At 39.9% G+C, this 26,009-nt stretch overlaps 1 protein-coding gene and 1 non-coding gene across 3 annotated transcripts in view; one reads left to right on the forward strand and one right to left on the reverse strand.

Moving 5' to 3' along the window:
• Positions 1–3,348: 3,348 nt before the first annotated feature.
• LOC126267087 (transcription factor 25) overlaps positions 3,349–26,009 on the reverse strand; it is a 106,902-nt gene continuing 84,241 nt past the window's right edge. For both annotated transcript variants that reach the window (XM_049971955.1, XM_049971954.1), the window contains exons 8-10: positions 22,820–23,069; positions 17,978–18,165; positions 3,349–3,807 (exon numbers count right to left, since the gene is read on the reverse strand). In XM_049971955.1, coding sequence (XP_049827912.1) covers positions 3,567–3,807; positions 17,978–18,165; positions 22,820–23,069 — 679 coding nt within the window. In that variant the 3' untranslated portion in view covers positions 3,349–3,566. The remainder of the gene's footprint in view (positions 3,808–17,977; positions 18,166–22,819; positions 23,070–26,009) is intronic.
• Trnar-gcg (transfer RNA arginine (anticodon GCG)) lies at positions 21,432–21,506 on the forward strand. Its single transcript has one exon. It is a non-coding gene; the product is annotated as a tRNA-Arg (tRNA).

Raw genomic sequence — 26,009 nt, forward strand, 5'->3', positions numbered from 1 at the left:
TCCTTGTTTTGCTTTTGTTGATGTTCATCTTATACCCTCCTTTCAAGACACTGTCCATTCCTTTCAACTGCTCTTACAAGTCCTTTGCCGTCTCTGACATAATTACAATGTCATCGGCGAACCTCAAAGTTTTTATTTCTTCTCCATGGATTTTAATACCTACTCCAAATTTTTCTTTTGTTTCCTTTACTGCTTGCTCAATATACAGATTGAATAACATCGGGGAGAGGCTACAACCCTGTCTCACACCCTTCCCAACCTCTGCTTCCCTTTCATGTCACTCGCCTCTTGTAACTGCCATCTGATTTCTGTACAAATTGTAAGTAGCCTTCCGCTCCCTGTATTTTACTCCTGCCCCCTTCAGAATTTGAAAGAGAGTATTCCAGTCAACATTGTCAAAAGCTTTCTCTAAGTCTACCAATGCTAGAAATGTAGGTCTGCCTTTCCTTAATATTTCTTCTAAGATAAGTCGTAAGTTCAGTATTGCCTCACGTGTTCCCATATTTCTACGGAATCCAAACTGATCTTCCCCAAGGTCGGCTTCTACCAGTTTTTCCATTCGACTGTAAAGAATTTACGTTAGTATTTTGCAGCCGTCATAGTTCGGTAATTTTCACATCTGTCAACGCCTGCGTTCTTTGGGATTGGAATTATTATATTCTTCTTTAAGTCTGAGGCTAATTCGCCTGCCTCATACATTTTGCTCACCGGATGGTACAGTTTTGTCAGGACTGGCTCTCCTGAGGCTGACAGTAGTTCTGATGGAATGTTGTCTACTCCCGGGGCCTTGTTTTGAATTACGTCTTTCAGTGCTCTACCGAACTCTTCACGCAGTATCATATCCCCCCATTTCATTTTCCCCTACATCCTCTTCCATTTCCATAATACTGTCCTCAAGTTCATCACCCTTGTATAGACCATGTATATACTCCTTCCACCTTTCTGCTTTCCCTACTTTGGTTAGGACTGGGTTTCAATCTGAGCTCTTGATATTCATACAAGTGGTTCTCTTTTCTCTAAAGGCCTCTTTAATTTTCCTGTAGGCAGTATCTATCTTACCCCTACATCCTTACATTTGTCTTCTAGCCATTCCTGCTTAGCCATTTTGCACTTCCTGTCGATCTCATTTTTGAGACTTTTATATTCCTTTTTGCCTGCTTTATTTACTACATTTTTATATTTTCTCCTTTCATCAATTAAATTCAATATTCCTTGTCACCCAAAGATTACTATTACCCCTCGTCTTTTTACCTACTTGATCCTCTGCTGCCTTCACTACTTCATCCATCAAAGCTACCCATTCTTCTTCTACTGTATTTCTTTCTCCCATTCTTGTCAATTGTTCCCTTATGCTCTCCCAGAAACGATGTACAACCTCTGGTTTACTCAGTTTATCCAGGTCCCATCTCCTTAAATTCCCACCTTTTTGCAGTTTCTTCAATTTTAATCTGCAGTTCACAACCAATTTATTGTGGTCAGAGTCCACATCTGCCCCTGGAAATGTTTTACAATTTAAAACCTGGTTCCTAAATCTCTGTCTTACCATTATATAATCTACCTGAAACCTGTCAGTATCTCCAGGGTTCTTCCATGTATACAACCTTCTTTTATGATTCTTGAACCAAGTGTTAGCTATGACTAAGTTATGCTCTGTGCAAAATTCTACCAGACGGCTTCCTCTTTCATTTCTTACCCCCAATCCATATTAATCTACTACGTTTCCTTCTCTCCCTTTTCCTACACTCTAATTCCAGTCACTCATGACTATTAAATTTTCATCTTCCTTCACTATCTGAATAATTTCTTTTATTTCATCATACATTTCTTCAATTTCTTCGTCATCTGCTGAGCTAGTTGGCATATAGACTTCTACTACTGTCGTAGGCATGGGCTTCGTGTCTATCTTGGCCACACCAATGCGTTCACTATGCTGTTTGTAGTAGCTTACCCCATTCCTATTTTCCTATTCATTATTAAACCTAGTCCTGCATTACCCCTATTTGATTTTGTATTTATAACCCTGTTTTCACCGTACCAAAAGTCTTGTTCCTTCTGCCATCGAACTTCAGTAATTCCCACTATATCTAACTTTAACCTATCCATTTCCGTTTTTAAATTTTCCAACCTACCTGCCCGATTAAGGGATCGGGCATTCCACGCTCTGATCCGTAGAACGCCAGTTTTCTTTCTCCTGATAAAGACATCCTCTTGAGTAGTCCCCGTCCGGAGATCCGAATGGGGGACTATTTTACCTCCGGAATATTTTAGCCAAGAGGACGCCATCATCATTTAACCATATAGTAAAGCTGCACGCCCTCGGGAAAAATTATGGGCGTCGTTTCCCTTTGCTGTCAGCTGTTCGCAGTACCAGCACAGCAAGGCTGTTTTGGTTAGTGTTACAAGGCCAGATCAGTCAATCATCCAGACTGTTGCCCCTGAAACTACTGAAAAAGCTGCTGCCCCTCTTTAGGAACCACACGTTTGTCTGGCCTCTCCACAGATACCCCTCCGTTGTGGTTGCACCTACGGTACAGCTATGTGTATCGCTGAGGCAGTCAAGCCTCCCCACCAAAGGCAAGGTCTATGGTTCGTGGGGGGAGGGGGGGGGGGACGAGCTGGATAATACACAAATATAAAATGAAAAGGGATAAAAACATCATAAGAAGAGTTATTGCATCCCAAGTTAATACAGTCCCAAAATTAGCTCTTTATAAGCAGTAAAAACATTCTTCCTTTGGTCATAACACTGATATTTGACAAGTTGACAATTCTGGAATTTTCACACACTGTGGAATAAGCAAGAGAAGCATAGAAGGGCAAATAAACACTATTGTTCACATATAAATTATAGGCTGGCCCACAAAAATGATACCCCACTGAATTTTCCAATGTCCTTTCCTTATTCAGACGCAAGTAACTAAAGTTTGCATTCCCCCCCCCCCCCCCTCCCCCTCCCCCCTTTACCAATGCATGGCCCACATTACAGTTACCGCTCTCTGATAAACAGATGCCTCTTTTTAATCAAAAAATCTCTCTCCTAACAAACAAAAAGTTTACCTCCTAGAGAATATTACATTATGAGCTGGCTTTTTGGAGGTGCAAAGTAGAGATGATACCTGCGTGTATGTTTAGTTATGTAGAAAATCCAGAAAAGTTGCTGTTACACACAATGAGATTAGCACTGGTGGTGTCTAGTCTACAGGTTTCCAAGAAACAAATTCACATAACATTCTTCTTCATGTACCACTTTTTGTAGATAGTCTACCTCCCAGCAATACATAAAATTTCACTGCAAAATGCGAACAGATTAAGAATTTTATATTATAAAAAACAAGAACAACAACACAGTCAACAATAACAAGACTGTATTTACAAATTAAGTGGAACTCCACACTTTGATCATATTATATCACACACAACGCATGTTATCTTGGGCTTAGTTTCCTTTGATCATAAATGAAGTGGCACAGACAATAATAAAAATTTTGTTTTTCTGATGTCTTGACATTTTATGTGCATCAGGTTTTAAGGTATTTGACAGAACAGTAACTACATATTAATTAACCTCAATCATTGTCAGTATCATCATCATAGTAATCCTCATCTTCCCCATCATCATCATCATCTTCTTCTTCTTCATTGTTGTCCAAATAGTGGTCACCATGCACCACATCCGATGTGTAAATATTTGACAACAAGTCTCGCATTGCATCTAACAATGTTGTTACACTGATGCGAAGTTCTACCCCAGCTGCAGCTGCTCCTCCTGCCCCTGCATCGGCATCTGCTTCAGCTGCTTCATTTTCCCTGGAAAAGTATGATAAACAAGACTGTTTTTAGAACTTTAGTATACATGGTGTGTACAATGCTAACAATACTTTTCACTGGCATAGAATGAAAATAATATTTATATTTAATGTCTATTTAGAAATGCTTGGGTGTACTGTGTTTGTTAGTATTTGCTTCTTGAACTTTCAACTTCAGAAAATGTGCCTTTTTTAAAGGTTCCTTTCACTCTGACCCAAGGAGGTCAAGATCATAACAGCACGGAATGATTGATGGAGTGGGGGGAAGGGAAAAGAAAGAGAGAGAGAAAGAGAGAGAGAGAGAGAGGGGCGGGGGGGGGGGGGGGGGGGCAGAATATTGTGAGGAGGATAGCAATGGATGCAAATGCCTGGCTAAGTTCTAGATGTATATCTATCCATCTCACAGCTTAAATAAAACAAAAGAAAGTTCACGATGGAATAATAATGTGAACAGAATAGTGAGCTATTCACCACAAAGAGGAGGTACCGAGTAGTAGAGAAAAATCAATGCTGCTTCTATGTGGTGAGCAGAAATCTATTCTTTTCATAATATTGTCATGTCACAGGTTAGTAAGATGACGTGAAATGTCAATGTAAGTTGATTCAGATCTGAGATTGAGCTCTGTATGTAGTAGCATCTGCAAACTGTTTCATACCTTTTGCCTGTGGGATACACAGTCCCTCCAAACTAAGTTGACACATGAATAACATCAATGACTGGTGTTTTGCTATTCTAAATGATATGGTGATGGTTCCGAAGCAGAAATCTATAGGATCAGACAAAAATGCAATCCAAACTTTGGATTAAATTTTGACTTAAAAAAGCAGGAATCACAAATAAAGGCACATACTGAGCAAAAAAAAATTGCTAAGTCGAGTTGTTATGCATCCAGAAAGATGACAAGCATTCTATCAGTATCGTCAATAAAGATGGTCTTAAGGATTGTCTCTCAGTATCTGCTAAACAATGATGTAAAGTTGGAATCTCCTCCTGCTGATGAAGCAGTGATAAAAATTATACACACAGACCAACACCTGATAACCTGGTATCATACATGAAGTATCGTAAATAAACAATGGAAAATCTGGGATGAAATAACAAAAGTATGCACACACACAAGTGTGTCCGCACACCTACATGCAGGCATGTAAATATATCTTGCACAGAACAAATATAAACCCCAAATAATAATCTATTTTCACTGTGATAGTGGAACTTGAAACACAAACAGGTGAAAAACTCAGTTTCTTACATTATACCACACATGAGAGAAACAACAAACATGAGTTCACAATTTACAGCATACCTACAATCACCAGTGCCATCATTCATACCCTGTCCAATCAGCCTATAACTCATAAAGCAGATGGTTTCAGATATTTACTACAAAGCCTAAACAAAACACCTATGAACATACATGATTACACAGAAGAACTGAACAAAATAAAACAACCTGCACAGGTGAATGGGTATGGTTCATAGATAGCAGATAAAATAATCAACAAAATGCAAAAACAGGCAACACAGTCATAAAAAGAATCATACACATTGATACAACACAACTCACAACAAATTGCATAACAACAAAATTACACACAGGGTGGGCAATATATTAGAGAGGCGAGGACTGAACATAGCATACAGAATCAACAATACAATACAGAACAGACTTGGAAGAAATACCACCAACACTGACAAATACAGCTAGCCTGGTATATATCAACTACCTTGCAACTGCTATCAATCTCTTTGTGTGGGACAAACAACCAGAAATTTTAGAAGCAGCTGTACACGATATCTCAGACCACTGAAAATAATAGCTCACATTCAACATTTGTAGATCAATCAAAGGCACAATGAAAACAGAAATTGATTTAAAAAGTTCTTACAACTAGTAGCAGCTTATATCAAAAATTAACAATAGAAGAAAACTATAATCTCCAAAAATCAATAGGCCTAGAAAGAAAGCACTAAACCAATAACCCCACCCCAAAACAGCACATAATCACCATCTAAAATTAAATTCCCCTCTCCCCATGCTTCACACCACTCACCATTTTACCTCTCTCTCTCTCTCACACACACACACACACACACACACACACAAACACACACACACACAAACACACCAACCATCACAAACACACCAACCATCACAAACACACCAACCATCACAAACACACCAACCATCACAAACACACCAACCATCACAAACACACCAACCATCACAAACACACCAACCATCACAAACACACCAACCATCACAAACACACCAACCATCACAAACACACCAACCATCACAAACACACCAACCATCACAAACACACCAACCATCACAAACACACCAACCATCACAAACACACCAACCATCACAAACACACCAACCATCACAAACACACCAACCATCACAAACACACCAACCATCACAAACACACCAACCATCACAAACACACCAACCATCACAAACACACCAACCATCACAAACACACCAACCATCACAAACACACCAACCATCACAAACACACCAACCATCACAAACACACCAACCATCACAAACACACCAACCATCACAAACACACCAACCGTCACAAACACACCAACCATCACAAACCTCAAAAACACTTCAAATCTGCACACCACATCGCAAACAAACATGCCACACAACAAACGAATACCACTAAACCACAACAACACATAATGGCAGTAGAAACTCTGCATTTGGTCAACAAATCTTGGAAAATGCACATGTACAAACAGCAACACAAGAAATAAGTGTGTTACCTTGGCACACACAAAGGAAGAGAAATGTTTAAGTAATATGCCAAATAACCTGATATTTAGTGATACCAAATAACCTTATATAAAGTAACTTTCATTCCTAACTTCATAATAAACAGAGAATAAAGAACATTTTGCTGTTTGCAGATGACAAGCTGCAAATTGTATAGCAGATCTAAAGTTACCAGCATATACAACTAATAGCTGCAAGTGCGAAATGTAAAAAGAGTTTACATCCACTTGTTTTTAAATTTACTGTAAAACTAAAACTTCTAGACAAATTGTAAATGAATGAGATGGAATGCCTCAACTCATTGATACATGTCTCAGTTCTGTATTGTTGCAAACTTGTGCAAAATATTTGACAATAACCACTCGTTTTACAAATGTAAATATTTTGTACCAAAAGTTTCTTTAGAAGATTAAAGTGTAACAACAATTTTGCAGAAACAAAAACACTGAAAACAGCACAGCACAAAAAATACTGAAACTTGTTAGGATGAAACCAGACCACAAAATGGTGTTGCTTGGTACAGAATTCCTCTCCAATTTCTCTAAGGAAGCATGGAAAAGAAAACCTATCACATTTACAAGATGATCCCCAATCAACTATTAAATAACAATTCTTCGAATATGTTCATGTATTATTCCACCTCATACAATGTAGAAAGATCTAGTAACTGTATTCAATAATAATTTGACTATTACATCAAGCAATACAGACTGCTTTTGTGCCAGAGTAGACTAACTCCTCTTCCATTGCCTTCATGACATAGTACACTGTCACAGTGTGTGCTATTGCATGGAACATGGTGTTTCTCCAATGACAAACTAGAGGGTGCAGCAAAGTGTGACTGAAATGCAAGTATCATGCCATCTTGCAGAAATGTTGCATCCATCTGCACTTGATTACATGCATGAGCAATATGTAATCTCCACACAACATACGAGTCCAAACTCACTAAACCAAGTAATGAGAATTACTTGCATGTTTAGTGACCATCATTTGATGGTACGATGAACACTGTGCAACATATCACTTTGCCAAAGTGGTATGTTGTACTACATGTCATAATAACAACAGGGACTGATGGCAGTGCTTGGTTCCAATTGTGTTTGAATACTGTGAAGATTTGAAAATGAACCAATCTTGAGACTTACTTCATATCCAAAGGATACATTTCCAGACATGGGTTCCTTATCAAAACATCTATTTGAGTTCCCTCTACAACTCCCAGAAGCATGTAAGTGATTCTATTAGTGTTCAGTACTTCAGAATATACAAGGCTATTCCTAAGTATCTCAGGGTTTCGGAAGACAATTGTGTGACAACTGCGAGACATATAGAAAATAGATATATGAGTGGATAGAGCTTCTCTCAAAGTTTTTAAGTCAAATTACAGTTGTTCCATATATGGGCACCATTTGTGATGTGCAATCATCATTATGATAATTGGAAACTTACCGTAAATATCCTACCAGATCATGGTCGATATCAGTGACCCCATTAATTATCCTTGCTTATACCACCTTCAAATTAAGTGGTGGTAGAAACAGGAACATGTTATCTTTGATATGGCACCATTAGGAGATCTCATGCAGTGAAGTCAGTGGCCACTGAAGGAGAAAGAGCCATGACGGGAAGCACATCCACTTAAACAATAAGAGAGTATGTCCCTGAGGTAATCATAAATGTCTAAAAGAAAGTGTGGTGAGGCACTGTATTGTTGCACAATTAAGTCTCCACCTCCTTGTTATAATTGTGGCACAAGCATTGCTGCAACATGCTGAGGTACACAAGACCAGTCACAGTTTTCGCCACAAAGAAAAATAGTCTACAACATTATGAAGACGATACGGCACAAAAGACTTTCATTTCAGGTGAATCACGAAGGTGTTCCACAATCTTACGGGGTTGTTATGTGCCCACACACACATTATGAAGACTCTTTTCCAGGCACTTTAAATGTGGCTTTGTCACTGAAAACCAAATTCATGCAAAACTGTCTTCCCTCAGTAGCCACTACAAGTCACTGCAAAATTCAGAACGAAGCTCATTATACTGAGTAGTCAGCACACACAACAACTGCAGCTAGTATGGTATTACACACAGACCTATGAATAGAACGCATCAGACAGCTGGCCACTTTATCAACAGTTCTACGACTGCTTGTTTCATCCATTCCTTTGAGCTCATGACAAATGATTCCCAAACATGTTCTACTTTCTTTGCTGACGGTCCCGGATAGCCTGTTTTTTCTTTCATGTCAAGTAAGCAGCCAGTCTCGTGGAATATGTTATTTTGTCTGTTGAAGCTTTTAACTGTTATCTGGTACAAAACTGTAGTTTAATCATCACAGTTGCCTCACATTTAGTGAATTCAAGAACACAAAACGTTCGAACTGCTCCACTGTACACCATGATCTGTGACACTTGCCATGAATTCTGCAACTACATCACAGTGTGTATTATGAACTGAAGCTTTAAGAGATGCTTTATTCACAGATATGTATCATTTTTATGTATGCTGCTTAGTTTTTGCACACTCATCTTCTGAAACTCTGAAGGTACTTGTGAATAACCCTGTACTCTGTTAATATCTGTGATTATTTTTTAATTCTGGTTTAATCAGATGCTTATGTACTTCTTTGTGATACATAAAATAAAGGAGAGGAGAGGAAAGGCAACCACTAAGGTGGCTGATGTGTGGCACATAAAAACTCGCAACAGAAAACATATTTACAATATCTTTCGAGCTCTTTATCTCCCTCTAGTAAAAGTACACAGATTCACATTTCTATGTACAACACACAAGTCAGCTATAGCCTATAGGGGAATGGTTGCCTTTCCATCCGGAATATACGTTTTTACTGTGTCATACGAAAATCGCACAAATTAAATAAAGTGTAATTTCACATTTATGTTCCTAGAATTGACATTTTTATTGATGCTTTCAAATTTGCTGTGGACACAATACTGCTTTGGTTTGTGGACACAATACTGATTTGGTTGCTTTTACTTTCAAATAATTAAAAATTGCACACCATATTATAGTGTGACAGAATTCTTGATCACACTGCTCTCTTTCCCACCTGAGTGACATATAATAATTTTTCTTTTTAAAACATAATTAAGGAGTTTCTATCCATTATGATTTATGATATAATTTAATTTTTTTTTTTTGTTTCATATAAGATGAGTATGATATGGATCATCAGGTTCAAATATTCTTCACTGGGAGCAGACCATCACTGCACCATTCAGAGCCACACATTTAACCGACGGCAAGTGATCGCGAGAAGACACCACTGTTTTGTTTTCATTTCCTGCGATAATCAGTAATATAATTGTGCTTTATAATGAAAAGAAATTACATGTAGAGCTGTACAAATTTCTCTCTAGTAATATTAAGTCTTCATGTTATATCAGGCACCGAAAGGTTGTCCATCTGACAACTTATGGAAGACAGCAGCAAAACATCTATGAAATATTGAAATTATTTTGCAGTAAAGTGTGAAACTTAATGTTTTATTAATGGAATGTGAATAAACTACAATGTCTAAATATTATGGTTTGACAGATTTTTCATGTGTTATTGGAACTTTGAGAGATTGATGAATGAAATGAAATGTTTTATACAGTCATGAAAGATAAAGCAATTAAAGATTATACGCTGATGTGCTCTTAATATGGTGAAAACTACCATATATGTGAATTACACATTTTCGAAATATTAAAAGTATGGGTAATGAAAAACATGATATGATGAACAAATAGACTACATCTAAATGATGGAGACTAATTTAATGGGACTAAGTTGAATAGTACATCAAGAATAGAGGAAATGATAAATTACACTCTCGTTGACACAATAGCAATGAGAAAGTACATAAACAAAACTTCTCTGTTTAGTGCTATAGCAACAAAAACATACAGCTAATCCAAAACAGTTAATCTACATCATCACACAAATTATAATAAAATCTGCACACTAGCAATTACTTTTCCCAGCACAAACCTATGACAAAGACAATAATTACAATACAACTATAAATTTATGCATGCAGCTGCTTGAAAAGCAAACACTATGAGGTCAACTAGAATACTAGAATCAAGAAATACATTTCATCAAGAGAGAATCTGTCACATCGGTGGAGGAGAAAACTAAGGGACGTAGAGCTATATCTGACTGTCTTCTGCAGCTGATGGCTGTCAACTGAGATACTGCTTTTGGTTATGAACAATAGCATGAAATTTCTTTTTAACATTGCAATATTAATACATGAGAGTGGCAATACATTACACTACAGCTGTCAGGGGATTTTGGTATAAGATGTTATGAGCAATTATTTTGATGAGATATTTAACAACAGAATCTGTGCAGTATATGGTGGCCAATGCGCAGTGACCAAGTTTCATCCAAAGTGCTTGGTATTTTGTTTGTTCGGAAGGGAGGCCAACACTGATTGTCCACTTTTGGCTGATCAGGGATGTGCTGTGATTACAGAATTGTGGTGCAAGCCATGCAGTCTCTCTCTAACAAATTTACAGAAACTAACTGGTAAAACAAAAATTTTCATTTTGGCATTGATTATAGCTTTATATGTCAACTTCATGCTGAAGTGCCCTTCATTTTGTTAATGTTCATAATTACTGTGATATTTGTATTTGAATAATACATTGTGTGAAATTTGACAAAGTTTGCAATGAAAAACAGGGATCACTATGATTTGCATTTGGTACATATTACATAATATGTTGCTGCATATGAAATTTAATTTACATATTGCAGTTTATTTATTTCAAGTTTCTGCTACCAGTCACTTTTTATTTTATGTTTAATCTAACATAACGCAACGAGTTTCGACCATACACTCCTGGAAATGGATAAAAGAACACATTAACACCGGTGTGTCAGACCCACCATACTTGCTCCGGACGCTGCGAGAGGGCTGTACAAGCAATGATCACACGCACGGCACAGCGGACACACCACGAACTGCGGTGTTGGCCGTCGAATGGCGCTAGCTGTGCAGCATTTGTACACCGCCGCCGTCAGTGTCAGCCAGTTTGGCGTGGCATACGGAGCTCCATCGCAGTCTTTAACACTGGCAGCATGTTGCGACAGGGTGGACGTGAACCGTATGTGCAGTTGACGGACTTCGAGCGAGGGCGTATAGTGGGCATGCGGGAGGCCGGGTGGACGTACCGCCGAATTGCTCAACACGTGGGGTGTGAGGTCTCCACAGTACATCGATGTTGTCACCAGTGGTCGGCGGAAGGTACACGTACCCGTCGACCTGGGACCGGACCGCAGTGACGCACAGATGCACGCCAAGACCGTAGGATCCTACGCAGTGCCGTAGGGGACCGCACCGCCACTTCCCAGCAAATTAGGGACACTGTTGCTCCTGGGGTATCGGCGAGGACCATTCGCAACCGTCTCCATGAAGCTGGGCTACGGTCCTGCACACCGTTAGGCCGTCTTCCCATCGTGCAGCCGGCCTCCAGTGGTGTTGCGACAGGCGTGAATGGAGGGACGAATGGAGACGTGTCGTCTTCAGCGATGAGAGTCGCTTCTGCCTTGGTGCCAATGATGGTCGTATGCGTGTTTGGCGCCGTGCACGTGAGCACCACAATCAGGACTGCATACGACCGAGGCACACAGGGCCAACACCCGGCATCATGATGTGGGGAGCGATCTCCTACACTGGCCGTACACCTCTGGTGATCGTCGAGGGGACACTGAATAGTGCACGGTATATCCAAACCGTCATCGAACCCACCGTTCTACCATTCCTAGACCGGCAAGGGAACTTGCTGTTCCAACAGGGCAATGCACGTCCGCATGTATCCCGTGCCACCCAACGTGCTCTAGAAGGTGTAAGTCAACTACCCTGGCCAGCAAGATCTCTGGATCTGTCCCCCATTGAGCATGTTTGGGACTGGATGAAGCGTCGTCTCACGCGGTCTGCACGTCCAGCACGAACGCTGGTCCAACTGAGGCGCCAGGTGGAAATGGCATGGCAAGCCGTTCCACAGGACTACATCCAGCATCTCTACGATCGTCTCCATGGGAGAATAGCAGCCTGCATTGCTGCGAAAGGTGGATATACACTGTACTAGTGCCGACATTGTGCATGCTCTGTTGCCTGTGTCTATGTGCCTGTGGTTCTGTCAGTGTGATCATGTGATGTATCTGACCCCAGGAATGTGTCAATAAAGTTTCCCCTTCCTGGGCCAATTAATTCACGGTGTTCTTATTTCAATTTCCAGGAGTGTATTTTGTTCGTTTTCAACTGGAAGAAGACAACACCATACCTTTTCTTGACATAAAAACATCAAAACAGAACCAAAAGGTAGCTTTCAATGTTTATAGAAAACCTACTGGCATTGACACCACTATACCAAACACCTCAACACATCCCTCCTCCCACAAAAAAGCTGCTTATAGATCAATGCTGTACAGAGCACACAAATTTCCACTTCAACATACAGAACTCCAACAAGAAATAGAAACCATAACATATACTGCAATAAACAATGGATATGACCCTTCTCTAATTAACACCATGTCACAACAGATAAAAAAATAAACTGAACAAACAACATCAAACTACACTCACAACTGACAGAGCCCCAGCAGTCAAATATGTAAAAATGCCATATCGTGGAATAGTATCTGACAAATTAGCAAGACTATTCAAAAACACAGAAGTAAAAATTAGCTTCAGCACCAACAACAACCTAAGTAGGAAGCTTATCCACAATATAAAATCACCAGATAGAAGTCTTGATGCATCTGGCATTTACAAAATTACCTGCAGCCAATGTAATAAATATTATATAGGCCAAACAAGCAGAAATTTCAGAACCCGATTCAAAGAACATTTAGACTGCTACATGCTTGATAAATGTGACAAATCAGCAGTAGCAACTCACATTAAAGACACAGGCCACCCTCTGAAAATAGAAGACAACCTCGAAATTTTACACAAAATAGGAAAAAGTAAAAGAATGGATATCATGGAATAAATGGAAATTTTCATACATAACACAAAGCATGGAGATAACATGCTTAATGAAATAACCATATTCAAAAACTCAAAATTCTTCAACAGTCTTAAGCCAGTTGTAACTCAATAGATTCATGAAATGTCGATGTAAATAATCTACCAGAACCAAGAATATAGATACAAACCCTTGATAATCGATACAGACTCACATGCTACAGTCCGCTATCTTGTGTTGTGTGTACAACACCGAAGCAATTTGTGCAGTGACATTCAGTGACAAAATAATGTGCAATAGTGTGATGTCTATCAACAGCTCCGCCATTACACCAGTGATACAAGTGAAGCAGCAAGAGGATGTAACTGTAAGTGATCAACTGCCATATAAAAGCCTTTCACACTATTTTCGTAACACATAACTGATGCAAATCTATCTGCATCCGATACAGGCTGTGAGATACATAACCAACAACAGAGAAGAAAACCAGCAGAAGACATCACTGACTTCGGATCTCTATATATACACTGCATCCCTACTTCCCCCCAAATGCCACACCAGCAGCTACAGTAAAAAACAAAGTGTTCTAGATTAATCTAATTTGAAATTGTTTATTCTAAGTAATATTTCTCGATGTATATATGTATGTATGTACAAACGCTTGAAAATGAACAAATATGTTTGAAACGCGTTGCGTTATGTTAGATTAAACATAAAATAAAAAGTGACTGGTAGCAGAAACTTGAAATAAATAATTTTCCCACACAGTCACGGTATACAAACATTAGCCATTATGGCTGAAAATAATATTGCAGTTTCCTTCGGCTTGGGTGAAGGTCTCTTTCTGTTACCAGTGTCAAGAAAATTGATTCCATGTAGCAGACTCATTTGTGACTGTGCACACCAATGATAAAGCCAAAATGAAATATCCACAACATTCCTCATATTTCATATACAGTTTGAAGTATCAAAACGAGTTTTAGCAAATGATAACACACCAAGAGGAGAGCATTTTGTTGTATGGTTCTTAAGCAAAACTTCATTAGATTCCATGTTATTCCACTAACTCAACTTTTTCAATGAAATAGTGTAATTTTTAAGGGCCACTGACAGCTTGTGAAATGAGAAATGATGTGGGTTTTGGAACAAAATAAGTGAAGACATTACACATTTATTTTTGTACTGAATACAGTCTTTTCATATGCTATCAACATTACTTATCCTTAGTTCCTATCTTAATAAACATAATACACCACTGTTTCAGAATTCTCTTTCAGTTGCACCTGCACAGCATGTTAATGTGGTGACTTCCATGTGAACTCGACTATGTTTTGCCGAAAGAAGCAAATTTTAACAGGGCAAAAAGAGATAACTAAATCCACCACTTGTGATGCTTCTCTGTGAGTTAGGAATGGTTAACAAGTCAGGCGAAAATAAATAGCTGCTTTTGTCACATTTTCAGTGGAAATTTTTTTAGATTTTAACCAAACGAGAGGTGACAGAATATCTTTTTGAATGGTCACCATGCAAGTGTGGGCATGAAGGGGCTCCACTTAATATTTACAAAAATTACAAATATAGGCTTTATTTTAGAATGGCACTTTCCCTCCATTGCTTGGCATTTCCCCTACAGCACCTGCCTATTGCCCCCTCCACTAGCACTCTCCCCAAGCGAGCCATGCTGACTGCTCCTACCGGCCATGTTATTCTGCAAGCATTCTAGTAAGAAAATAGTGTGTTGAAAGAAGTGTTACATGCTATTTATGCTAAGAAGCCCAACATAATAATTAATATTTTTTGAAACACCACTACGTTGAGAGTGCCCAGAGAGAAAATGACAAACTCCAAAAGCAAGAGATTTCAGATATAAATCAAACCAGAGACGTTACTAGATTCAAATTAATATAAGCTTCTTACAATCCTCTGACTGAAAGATTGTGAGGAACTTAGCATAGCAAGCAAAAACAACATCTAAACATAATTAATAAGTTTTGTATTTCAACAACTTTAGTGGAGGGTCTTGAACTGGCAATGTTAGTATCAAAATTCTGTCACCAAAAAATAAATATTAGCAACTTGAACTGATGTCGAGTGTACAATGCCCAGATTCATATGTACACGATCATGTAACTTCCATACTAAGACTGTTCATCTGAACACTGACGTGGGCTGCATATGTAAATTTCAAGGTACTACATATGCAATATCACACAGGAACATTTACGTAATAAGCCGTGGGAAGCCAATGTAGCATCACCCAACGGGGATATGAAGCTGTGCACAGGCCACCCCCTCCCTCCACAGAAATAGACAAAATGTGATACTAAACCTGCTGTAAATGCAGAACAAGAGTATGTCAACTAAACTTACATTCAGTATCTGAGCATTTACTGCTTGACCCTCCTTTAGATTTTCCCATTTACCATTTTTTGTGTTTAAGTATCTACGATTAAGCATCCAATGATTCAAGGAGGACTGACAACATAACACTAGTTTTAGATAGTGCTGATTCCAGACAGATTCAATGAAGGATATGCCTTCTTAGTTGAATGGTAATGTGCTTGCCTCCCAAGCAGCAGGCCCAGGTTCAATTCTGGCCGGGTTGGAGATTTTCTCTGCTCGTGCACTGGGTGTTGTGTTGTCCTCATTGTCATTTCATCCTCATCACTGGCATGCAAATGTGGCATCGACTGCAATAAGACGCACATTCGGTGGCCGAACTTCCCCAGATGAGGCCCGGAAAGCAATGCCACATGCTCATTTCATTTCAATGAAGAATCCTAAGAAAATTTAATTAATGAAGCAAGGCAGGAGTTTACAAAATCCCCATTTGAATGATGCTTGGACATTATTGGTTAGTATGATATCTTCATCACTAAAGGATTAATAGACATGATGGAAAAGATGAAATGAGAGCTGTGCATTTCTTGATTGATGATGTTATAGAGATGTTCACCAACTTCATTGCTCATCTGGAGCAACTTATTGTTAAAAGCTGCAAGTCCATATTTTGAGAAAAGTCTAGTAACCAATCTATTGTATTTGGTACACAGCAAAAGAGGGAAGAAAATCAATCATGCTGGTGTTTACAGGTCCATCCAAAATTTTGCAAGCCAAGGTTTCAGGCAATCATGGAAAACCTAACATAGGGCTATTATGAAAAACCTAAATCCGGACAGCACACGGAACTTTCTAGCCTGAACCTCAATGCAGAGTGCTGATAACAGCACCATCTCTCACTGTGATAAAATTCTGGGCATGAATAGAGTGATTTTTGTACATACACCCAGTGACTTTTTACAGGCTTGATGAGGCTAAAAATATTTTATTTTCACTCTACTACTTAAGTGATTATACTCTTTCTGTACATGGACTAAAGAAAGAACAAAGCTGAAGAAACTTGTTTAAAATTAAAATTTAAAACATAGAATGACAGTAAATAATTGGATCAAGTGTGACTTCTAATTCTCTGGACAAACTCTTTAAAATTTCTTTAATTGTTATAGTATTAGCGTTACCCAGAATGTAATGCACAACATTCTGCCCCCCCCCCCCCCTCAACCCTCAGCAATGAATGCGAAACGTTACATATATATTATTTGAAGTCTTCTGAGCGAGTGCACCAGCAGGCTGCGTAGCTGCAGGACAGTTTCAAAATGGCATTTCTAGATGATGTATGTTACAGGCAAAATGCCGTCATAGCATTTCTCACTGCAGAGAAACAAACTGTGGGGAATATTCATAAAAACACTTGTGCAAAGTCTATGGAGCATCTGCTGTCGACAGAGGTACAGTTAGTTGCTGGGCACTGAAGGTGAGGTCATCAGAAGGCGGTTTCATTGAGCTTCACGATTTGCAGTGGTCGGGGAGACCATCCACGGCTGTCACACCTGACATGTTGCAGCAAACTGATGTCATTTGGGAGGACAAATGCATTACAACTTGGCAGTTGGTGCTCCATCTGCTAATCTGCAAAGGAAGTTCCCACAGTGAAGCACCGGCTCCACCACCAGGACAAGTATTGGTACGGACAATGTATACGTGTCCTTGTTTCACACTGGAAGGCCATAGAACGGGATGGAGTTAACATAGAAAAAGAGGGCATGTAGCTAAAACACCATTCTTTGGTGTGTTTAATTCTCATTATGTTCATTAAAGAATTGTTGAAAAAAAATTCAGTGCACTCCTTTCTGGGCAACCCTAATAAATGCACTGTAACATGTACTAGTACCTAGGTTGTTCTTGAAAGTACCAAGTGAAAAAAGGTATTTATATTAGTCTATGTATACAGTTTTTACAAACAGAAAAAAACAGCATCATGTTCTGTTATCTTACTGTTTTCTAAATAAAATGGTGCAAATTTGGACAAATGTTCACTCACACACGTTCTGCAACAACAGCTGCTGCAGCTGGTTGGTTTAAGTTGAAGTTTGGCATCAAAGAGCGAAAAAACATTGAAAATGCGTTTGAACGTTCATATGCAGATCTCAAACGCTGTGGCCTTGTGTAGATATCAATGGAGTCTAGTGGTGGAAATGGATCAAAGCTCAGGACTGGACCTTGAACATCCTACAAAACAGAAAGTAACACATTGTACCATTAAAAACAACTGAAGAAGTCTTATTTATGCTAACATTACTAGTTTAGTGTTGCGATATGATCTCTACTGCTGCAGCTTTTACTTTATGTATTTTATTAAAACTTAATTATGAGGTCCATGATAATAAAATTACAGATTTCATTTTACTGTCAATGATAATCACAAACATATTAAGAAACATTTCTCCATCAACGCAAGAGAAATTACAATACACATGTTACATATCAGGGTGGTGGGCTAGACAGGGGGGAAGGGTGTGGGAAAGCAAAGGGGAGAGGGGAGGGGAGGGGAGGGGAGGGGAAAAAGGAAAGGGGAGGGGAGGGGAGGGGAGGGGAAAAAGGAAAGGGGAGGGGAGGGGAGGGGAGGGGAAAAAGGAAAGGGGAGGGGAGGGGAGGGGAGGGGAAAAAGGAAAGGGGAGGGGAGGGGAGGGGAAAAAGGAAAGGGGAGGGGAGGGGAAAAAGGAAAGGGGAGGGGAGGGGAGGGGAGGGGAAAAAGGAAAGGGGAGGGGAGGGGAGGGGAAAAAGGAAAGGGGAGGGGAGGGGAGGGGAGGGGAGGGGAAAAAGGAAAGGGGAGGGGAGGGGAGGGGAGGGAAAAAGGAAAGGGGAGGGGAGGGAAAAAGGGGAGGGGAGGGAGAAAGGAAAGGAAAGGAAAGGAAAGGAAAGGAAAGGAAAGGAAAGGAAAGGAAAGGAGAGATTAGAGAGGAGGAGGGAGGGATGGAGGGAGAGGAGGAGGAGGGAGGACTGGAGGGAGGGATGGAGGGAGAGAAAGGGGAGTAGGTGTGTGCATGGGGGGACGCATCTCTGTAAAAAGAGATAAAAACTCACCAAGTGAACAATGTTATACGCATCGTTAATACTATCATGATCAACCTTTTTTTTCCTGACACTAGAGCTTGTGTAGGTGGGAAGTGGAGGAGGGGAGCAGGTGCTGCAGGCAGAGGGGGGAGACAAGGAAGTAAGTGAAGAATGGTGGGGGTGGCTGGAGAATGGTGTAGGACAGGGCCTCCCAACCTTTTCAGCTGGCGGACTTCTTCTCGACTGCCATAAGATGTAGTATGTTGAAAGTATTTTACCACTGTCTGGGCTACAGCTTCTGGTGCAATGCTTAGAGCAGCATTGCTCTATATGGCCAATGCAGTGCCTTCATTCGTTTTCTCATTGATCTTTCTCGTTGACTCCCCATGCCTTTGCTGATGTGAAACATTTAACAAATTTTAAAATTCTTACCATGAGGTTTTTTATCATCACCCTCTCTCTTTCTGATAATGCACTGAGCTTTTACTCCAGCAATACAAAATGCAACAAGAGTGTCAGGAAACGCACTATGGTCAATATTTTTGGTCTGCCCACCTATATAGATGGTTTAAACCTTTCAGAACCTTTCGCTACAAATGTGTACATTAACTTTTATTGTGTCTTAGCCACAACAGATGTTTTTTTCCCAAAGGAAACCTGAGCAACACATTTATGAATGTTCAAACTTTTCATCATGTGAAGTGCTGCCAACTGTTGGGCATTATGATGAAAATATCACCAAGTCAAAGTAGCAGTGTGCAGAGTCTCATGACCACTAGAATGTATGAGTGTTGTTGGTTCACTGTCATCCACTGTACAATTGAATAATGTTATTTTGCATGGTAATTACTGAATGATCATTTTACTATTTATTACACAGAGAGCATTTTCTCATTAGTTATTTTAGTCTGTAAAATGAAGCCAAGTGTACAAAGTTTGTTTTGAAAACAGGTACATATTTTTGTATAAACCTTGCAACTAGAATCATTAAAAATATCACCAATAGCATTACCACATAAATAAAAATTCTCCTTCCTCTAGAAAAAAAAAAATCATGTCTGAAAGGGTTAAAACATAACTTTTGGACAGAGAGATTGGTAGCCCTCTAGATGACAGTTACATGCTCTACTATGTCCTAGATGTTAGAATGATGCTGTAAAGTGTCCAGATTGCTTTGTCTAACATTCATTTAGGTGGTTAGTGGCAGGTGGATAAAAATTTGAATATGGCAACGAGAATGCAAGTCCTCCCCCACAGCTCAAAGGACAATATCAGCTAGCATGCAAAAGCAAAGTGCCAGGTCAATGGCTGTGAATGATTTGTTTGCAAAGCTGAACTATGTCATTTTCCTGGTAGCGAAGAGGTGATATCATTCGACAAGAGGAACCTCGCCACTATTTTACCCTTGAGAAAAGTATGTAGAGCCCCACTGCATGTGATGTATATTGAAATCTCTAAGGAGGAAAGGTATTCGGAGTTCACTTACGGGATCCTGAAGAGGCTCAATGGGTGGGTGTTCATGTGATAGGTGACAGGACACACGCAGTTATTTTTAATGCTACTGTTTGAACTTATATGGTGAAAGTAACAGGTACACAATGGTATGCACCATAGATAAATATTACCACTCTTCCAATGGCCCATCCTTCATGCAAATGCTATAACCTTTAAACACAGGATTATATGAAGGTTTGACATGTGTGTCTTTTATGTATAGGCATGAAGATGTCTCTTGTGTAGAAAACTTTACTTCTTCCACATGTGTTCAACAATTCACATTCTGCTGGAGTATAGAAGCAATTTATAAGGGGTGGAGGGTGACACGTTGGACAGCAAGCGGAGAAGTAGGATGACGACCTGCTTTATCAGCATATATGGTCAGTCAGATGTATTGTCAGTTAATATTTACCTTCTCATATCTGATGATTTCATGTTAGGTTTCTTTGGATTTCAACTGTTTTTGGGTGTGGATTTTGCTCTCTGTTGCTAGAATGTAGGCTGTTCGTATAAAGTTGAAATGCTTTGTGCATCTAGCTTTGTGGTTGAAGATTGTCCCTGCAGCTTGGTAGCGACATACGTAGGAAATACTTTAGTAATACCTGCAGATGTAGTAGCATAGGCACTCTTGCACATGCACACAGTTGTGGCCAATATCTACAACCCAGAATGAGATTTTCACTCTGCAGCGGAGTGTGTGCTGATATGAAACATCCTGGCAGATTAAAACTGTGTGCTGGACCGAAACTCAAACTCGGGACCTTTGCCTTTCGCGGGCAAGTGCATCTACCAACCGAGCTACCAAAGCACGACTCACGTCCCATCCTCACAGCCTTACTCCTGCCAGTACCTTGTCTCCTACCTTCCAAACTTAACAGGAGCTCTCTTGTGAACCTTGCAGAAGTACTGGCAGAAGTAAGGCTGTGAGGACGGGGCGTGAGTCGTGCTTGGGTAGCTCAGTTGGTAGAGCATTTGCCCGCGAAAAGCAAAGGTCCCGAGTTCGAGTCTCGGTCCAGCACACAGTTTTAATCTGCCAGGAAGTTTCAATATCTATAACCTTTGTTTGTAGGGCAGAACTGGCCTTATCTACAGCTTTTCTCAGAATAGCAACAAACAGAGTTAAGAAAATAGAGGGATTTGAGATTTTCTAATGTACACAACTATAGATACCTGGCCACTTGGTTTGACAACCACAACTTAAGGCTGGATATAAAACAATAATTATTAACGCATTCAAAAATTAGTGCCGTAAGGAACACATTTTGACCTCACTATTTTTAGCAGAACTATTTTGAAAAAGCTCTTCAGTCCAGCACGAAATACTGAGGCTACACATGAAAGAAGAATCGAGGACTGTCAGAAATGATGCACAACATAATACTGTCCATTAAATAAAGGCAAAACGACTTCAATGGGCAACAGGTGATCCTCATACTTTTAACATTTTAGGGTCAAAGTTGTGAGAGTGTAGAGGCCCAAGGGAACATTTTCACTTGGCAAGTAATGGGTGGATGAAGTTATAAGGAACATACAATAGCTTCAGGTCAAAGGTAACTGAAGAGAGAAAGTGCAACAATGCAGATAATAAAGGCAGCCTTGAGGTTGACAAATGATCTGTAAGGCAGAATAACACTGAAGTAAGTTCATTGCAATAGTAAGTGGCACACTCACTGAACAACATTACATTTTAAAATAATATAATAAATACCTTAGTTAATCAAATACTTTCCTGAAATACAAATAAATATTAAATAAATATTCTCTTGACCTCAATGTGTATGTATGTGACTTGCATCCTAATGGCCCTGCTTTGTATAAAGAAAAAAATCTGAGAACAGAGATGCCTTCCAGTCACTGAAATTGAAACTGCTACAACTTATAAAAATTATGGAGCCTGTAAATAAGAAGTACCTTTCTCTTTCAGCAAGAAAAATGCTGTTTTTATTTACAAAACAAAAATTTCTGTGCTTGCTGAAGAGGATGTCCAAGCAAACAAACTTGTTATTCATAAAAATTAATATCATGTTCAAAAATCTTTAAAATGTCATGCAACTAGGTAATAAAACTTCATGCACATGCTTCCAACATTTACTCTGTGATTGTCAGTCACTTGAGCTGTTAAACAATCTTAAAAGCATCACTATAATTGAAAACAATTACTGTGGGGTCCCGGACTTAATATGTGAGTATGAAGATAGCTCACAACTCACTAAACAGGGAAAGTGCTTGACGCACCTGAGCAATTGCCGACCCCCCCCCCCTCCCCCGGCACACAAACACAGACTTTGTAGTTAAAAAATATAAACAATATATTATTTCCAAAATTACTTACAGATGGCAGTGCTCCTGAAACATCTTTGAGATCTGACAGCACAATGTGACGAAGCACATTCCTTGGTGTTTTCATATACCTCTTTTTTCTGTTCTCACCACTGTCCAGAACAAATGCATCTTTACTGTCAACACGGTCCAGCACAATATTTACATTCTTCTCTAGCCATGCAATCACTTTAGGATCTTTCCATTCATGATATGTTCTTGAGACATACAACTGAACCAATTGTTGCAGTGGCTGAGTTTGACTGTAAAATTCAATAATAAATTCATGTAATATTTACTCTCAAAGTTTATTAACTATACAATGGACTATTACATGTGTTTTTCATGGCTAGATGACATTACTCACAATGAGGTGTGACAGTTCTGCAAGTGTGTATACAAAAAGCTGCATGCAAATTAGGAGAAAAGAGAATGCAGACTATGTCTTTAATATTCATGGAATGCAGCTAATCTCTCTTATCCTTACTTTAATACAATCTCAATATGTATGATGTATTTGGAAAGGGGGTAAGAGGAAACAAGGGAGGATGTAACAGTTATAGCAGAGATCACACAGTCAAAGTGGTGTCTTGAGTTTAAACTAAGCCATCATGTTCCAATGTAGCAACATCCTTATCACTATAACACAAAATAAAATGTTAGAAAGAGAGGAACAATGACTGAATCATACCAAAACCTTTCAAATTCACTGCTGTAGCCTCATCAGTTACATAAACTATCCCCAGTTCAGTACACAGTAGCGAATCATTGCCAACCTAAAAGCTGCAACACGGCAAGCAGTGCCTCTGATCTTAACTTTGGCCTGAAACATATTTAGTAGTTTGTCATTGTGCCAACATACACACATAGTCTCACCAGAAGGGCACTAACGAGAACTTAAGAGGATATCAGCCTTTATAACAATATCATTTGATACTGTTCAGATCACTGAAAAAATTTGCAACACTATTTTATAACACACCACTGGAGAGTAGTGCCACTAGACAGTTTCAGAGAAAATGGTAAGTGCCCAGAAATAAACAAGTGGATAATGGCAATCTAAATACAAATCCAAAAGGACAAAACTAAGAGGAATCATCAACAGTGCATGACCAAAACGTGCACAGCAAACCGAGAGGAATAACCAGAAACAAGCACGTCATTGCGTACAAATAGTAACATTGGTGACCTGAAAGTTTCAGATACATAAACACAATTTTACAAGGAATGCATGCTCACTTTCCTTTTTGTCTATGCTGTCGCAGGATCTTGCCAACTCACTTAGTGTTCATGCCACCAATAGTGTGGCTGTGAAAACATAAAACTATGAATGGACAACACTAGTGTGTTCATCTAGATATCTCTGCCCAAATCTGGGCCGATTGCCGATACTTAATTACCTCCCCCCCCTGCCCTTTCTCCAACAGGCATAAAGGGTTATGCTTTATTCACTAGGGCAATGGGGAGCATTGTGCGAGTAGTTCTGCCAATGGCTTCAACAACTTCTGAATTTCCTGAGTTTCCATCCCTGTGGTGTCTTCCACAGTTGCTGCCTGGTCCAATTGAGACTGCAGTTACTGCTGAAGCACTTAAACTATTGGTGACTACAAAGCTGGAAGAAACTCCATGGTTGGCAGCTCTTTGCCAGTACAGTCATCATCAGCTCCTGCTGCTGCTGCTGCAGGTAACTGTGGCGTGTGCACAGGTTGTAACAGCACTATGACTGTGTCCCAAGTGTACACTGAGAAGTACCGGCAGGCTGCAAGGATGGCCTTAAAATGTGGTCGCCAATAGAGGCAGGACTGGAAGCCCACTGCACCAGCTTGAGGAGTGGGGATACCTCCTGGGTTATGTCTCATTTGCAACTGGTTTCGGTGAGGGATCAGATGCTCCTGCCCAGCTGCAACAAGGAACATTTGGTGCATCTAGTGAAGTGTGCGAGACAAGGCAGCTCCATCCTAGTAGCTGGGTGTGTAATAGAAGCTTGGGGTTCACGAGATGGGGCACAACAAATCCAGGAACACATGTGGCCTGTGCCTATGCGCTACCTCAGCAGCGCTTCGTCCGTTGACTGGGGTGGACTGGTAGGTGGCAAGAAGCACTGTCAATGTCTCGTCAGTGGGCATCAATGCCAGCACATTCCTCATTTGTGTCTTGGAAGTTTTGACCATTCACTCCATTTTGGAGTTTAAAACTGGGTGGTGGTCAGGTGCTAGGTGCCATTGCATTTGCAGAACACTCCAACTTTCATCAAAACAAACTGAGGTTGTCAGATACTAAGGCATTGGGGATGGGGAGCCCCTCTACTGTAAAAAGTGAAACAAGCCCTCAAATCGTAGTGCGTGCAGTCAGAGAAGCGACATTCACAACCATCAACCACACAACACCCTTAAAAGAGGGGGCAAAGTTGATATGCACCTTCTCCCAAGGGTGCTCAGGCTTGAGCCATGGGTACAGACTTTCTGCTCAGGAGGCTTGGTTGTGAGCTCAAGCCTGACACATACACACTGCATGCTCCACTGCATTGCCTACACTGGCCTGTAAATGTGGCACTAAGATAAAGCTTTCATCCTCGACATCTCCCATTGGGAAGTATGTGGCAACTGAAAGACATGGTCACACATTGTACGTGGGACAATGACAACATTTAGCATCCTCTGTATTTAACACCAGTGGTCCCTGAACAATATTAAACCTAGGAGAGAGAGAGAGAGAGAGAGAGAGAGAGAGAGAGAGAGAGAGAGAGAGAGAGAGAGAGGCCCAATGACTGACAGAGATTGGCAAAAGGACCCCAATTCCCGTAATCTCACTATATCACACGTTGCGACAGGAAATTACTGTGCATGACAAAATTTAGCCACAGCAGACTGTTTGAGTGAAGTATGTGCTTCAAACTCATTGGCTCAGGGCCATCATTGATTGGAACTGCTCATAATTCTCTAATAACAATTCTAAACATCTCTAATAACAATTCTAAATATCTCTAATAACAATTCTAAACACTGGAATGGTACCTATCTGAATACAAGGTTCACCTCATCCAATACTTGGAAACAAATGCAATAAATGCAGGTACACCAAAAGTTTTTACAGCCACCAGCCACCAGTCTTTTACCCCACAAAGGGATCCTCTGTCAGCTATATGAGATAACCTGCCACTGCGGTGGCTGCAAAACACCAACTCTGCAACCCATGTGTCAGTG

This window comes from Schistocerca gregaria, chromosome 4 (assembly GCF_023897955.1).
Source record: "Schistocerca gregaria isolate iqSchGreg1 chromosome 4, iqSchGreg1.2, whole genome shotgun sequence".
Lineage (NCBI taxonomy): Eukaryota > Metazoa > Arthropoda > Insecta > Orthoptera > Acrididae > Schistocerca > Schistocerca gregaria.